The sequence below is a fragment of the Pygoscelis adeliae genome, unplaced genomic scaffold, assembly GCF_000699105.1.
Source record: "Pygoscelis adeliae isolate BGI_AS28 unplaced genomic scaffold, ASM69910v1 Scaffold55, whole genome shotgun sequence".
NCBI classification, from domain to species: Eukaryota; Metazoa; Chordata; class Aves; order Sphenisciformes; family Spheniscidae; genus Pygoscelis; species Pygoscelis adeliae.
In genome coordinates this window covers 760,761-763,615 of record NW_008824804.1, presented here as the reverse complement: position 1 = coordinate 763,615, position 2,855 = coordinate 760,761, and the positions used below count along the sequence as shown (strand labels likewise).

The 2,855-nt window shown below is 53.3% G+C and overlaps 1 protein-coding gene across 1 annotated transcript in view; it reads right to left on the bottom strand.

Moving 5' to 3' along the window:
- Positions 1-2,513: 2,513 nt before the first annotated feature.
- The window catches only part of SOWAHB (sosondowah ankyrin repeat domain family member B), a 588-nt gene continuing 246 nt past the window's right edge, over positions 2,514-2,855 (bottom strand). The window contains exon 2 of the mRNA XM_009324040.1: positions 2,514-2,853. Within this exon, the coding sequence (XP_009322315.1) occupies positions 2,514-2,853 (340 nt within the window). The remainder of the gene's footprint in view (positions 2,854-2,855) is intronic.

The following is a 2,855-nucleotide window of genomic DNA, read 5'->3' as shown; positions in this document are numbered from 1 at the left end:
AGTTTCAGACTTCCTACGGGATGCTTTATAATTTAAAAACTGGAGAAAGCAGCTTGTCTGTGTCATCTCAACAGGTGAGCAAACAGTGGTCACAAAATGATTTCACAGCTTGCTGTCAGACTGCTGAACTAAATACTGCTAGGGAGAGAAAACCGCTCTGAAAAAGATAACAGGCAAGGTCTGCAACAGCGTGCAGAAAAAAAAGCACTGCTTAGATTTGCGTCACGGAGAAGGGTCATGGAAACGCTGTAAAATGAGGATCCCAAGGTAGCGCTGTCCTTCTCAGTCTTTGTCTTGGCAACGCTGGAGGCAGTAAGCGGAAAACCTTATTCTTTGGAAGCTGTAGATGGCTGTGGAGCAAAAGTATGCTCCCCACCAGACAGCTTCAGTCAGCTCACAAACTTCTTTATTTTGGGGTTTCTTCCCTGAAGCTGGCTGTGTGCGAAGGCTCTGGTGGCATCCCTGATACCCCCTGTCAACAGGTTGCTTTTAATAAGAGCTTCTAGCCGAGGCTCGTGGAAGGCTTTAGCGAGCCATTTCCTGAGGGAGCCTGGTGCACGATGTGAATTGTGGCAATGGCTCTGCATGTGGTGGAAAAGACTTCTGCATTTTACCAGGCAAGAGCCACTTTGCATGTTTGTGCTGATCTAGGCTATAACCCCTAGCTGGAGCTACGAGGAAGGGAGGTATGTAGGATTCTTCCTGCTGTGGGCGAGTCCTGGAGAGCCCTCCAGGTGTCCATGCCGGTGGCTCAGAGGCCACATCAGAGTTTAATTTCTTGTGAGTTCAAGCTTGTGTTGTCCTCTCAGAGAGGAACGATCATTCACAGGACACTGCCTTGGTTTATTGAGCTCTTTCCCCTATAAAAGGAGAAAACCAGACTGGGAAAAGACCCCAACCTTTTGTGGCCACAGAGTCAGGCAGAGTAGCTTCTCTTCTGCAGTAAAGAGTTCCTCCCTCAAATAAACCCCAAGCGAAGCCGAGACCTCAATTAGTGCTTGAGCAAGGACTCAAGGCATTCCCCAGCATGCATGTTATGCAAGGGTCAGGTTCTGCTGCCCTGATTCCCGTTCCTCCCTGAAACTGCAGGCATTCGGGCACATGCCTCAAATACATGAGCAGTCTCACCTACTGCACTGGTCTACCCCAAAGCGTCCCGCTGAAACAGAGCCAGCAGCCCTAGTTTCACAAGCACTGACACCCACTGGTCCTGTGTCTGGGGTCACCCAGCAGCAGGAGCATCAATCAGGCAGTGATGTACCCGTCTCGTGTATCTTAGCTCTTTTCCTGCCTTGATAAAGGATCTATAGGAGAGACAGATCAGGTGCAAGATTAACCTATCGCATTTTTTGAGTGTTTAGAAGCTCATTTATGCTGAATCAGAGAGCAGAGTACATTACGGGACCCTCGTAATCCAGTGAGATACCTAAAGCCAGCTTGTTGTTTGTAAGCGCTCAGGAATGACTGCACTGGACATCTCTGCACCTGGACCCCCAATCCCACCCACTCCCATCACATAAACACCTATGAGGCAATTTATGACTGGGGTCTCTGGGGAAATGCAGCTCTGGTTATGAAACTGCATTCCCCCTACAAGCTTGGGACCCATACCATGGCACAGCTCCTTTTCTGCCCAACTCAGATTCCTGCAGCAACGCTTTCCATCCCCAGGCATGGGAACGGGGCTCTAGCCGCAATGTGCGTACCACTTACTACTCCTGCGTTGTGAGGAAAGGAACCGGAGGTGCAGGAAGGGGACGGCGTGGTATCGGTGCTGCCGGGCAGCCTGGGGCAGTCGTGGGGAGGAGCAGGTCTGCAGTGCTGCCCTGCATTCCTTTCTGCATGGGCTGGTGGGCAAGACGGGCTGAGAAATGGAGTGGGTGTGTTACACCCTCCTCTACTCGGGGCTCCCCAGCTGCCGCCCTGTGCCACAGCCAGTCACGCTCTGAGGAGTCTTGCCGCAAGGCTGGACCTTGATCAGCTGCATTTTTAAAAGCAGGACTCGTCCTTAATCTGCTGGGATTAAAAAGGGATGCTGTCTTAGTTACCCCACAGAATTTAGGTGGTGTAAACAAGTGTTTCGAAAACCCCAGGACCAACAACAATGTGTTGCTGTAAGCAAAGGCAAGCACTATGTCCTGGTTGGGTCCAAGCTGTGAGCTTCACACTGGAGTTTGAGACTCCAAACCCATGGTTCCACTAGCCCTGGTGGTTGTGGCTGCACCCAGCAGCTGGTGTCTGTCCTGTGGGGTGCATAGGACTTGCCTACCGAGGGTTCAGATGTGCTTCCAGCAGAGTCATTGCATCCTCTCACTGGTAGAAAAGGGAGAAATGGGAGGGCGGGCGGGCAGAGAGGCTCAGACAACGGTTCATTGGATTAATTTAAAAGTACATTCTTCAATAGGTTCAATCTGTTTCACAGCTTTTCTTTCTGCCTGCCTGGCTTCCTCTTGTGGGATGGCCACCCAGGTCCCATCTCCACTGGCAGGGCATGCCAGGGAGCTCTCTCTCAGTCACTCTCGCTGCTGGTTCGGTGGGATGCTGCCCCACAGCCGTAGTTCTGCCCTGCCAGCAGACAGCGAGACCTTGCTGACAGAGGACACGCTGCGGGCCAGGGGCTGCGTGGGGAACATAATAGTGCCTCGGGGTGCCTCCAGGAGCTGCCAGATCTCCCCCGAGGTGGAGCTGCCCAGATACTCCCAGGGCCGGCGTCCGCTGCTGTCCCGCACCTGCACCTGGCACCCCAGCTCCAGCACCAGCACCTTGATGACGAGCTGGTGGCCGTGTATGGCAGCCAGGTGCAGCGGAGTGTACCCACAGCCCGAGCGGGCGTCCACGTCCCGGGCCAGCCCCGC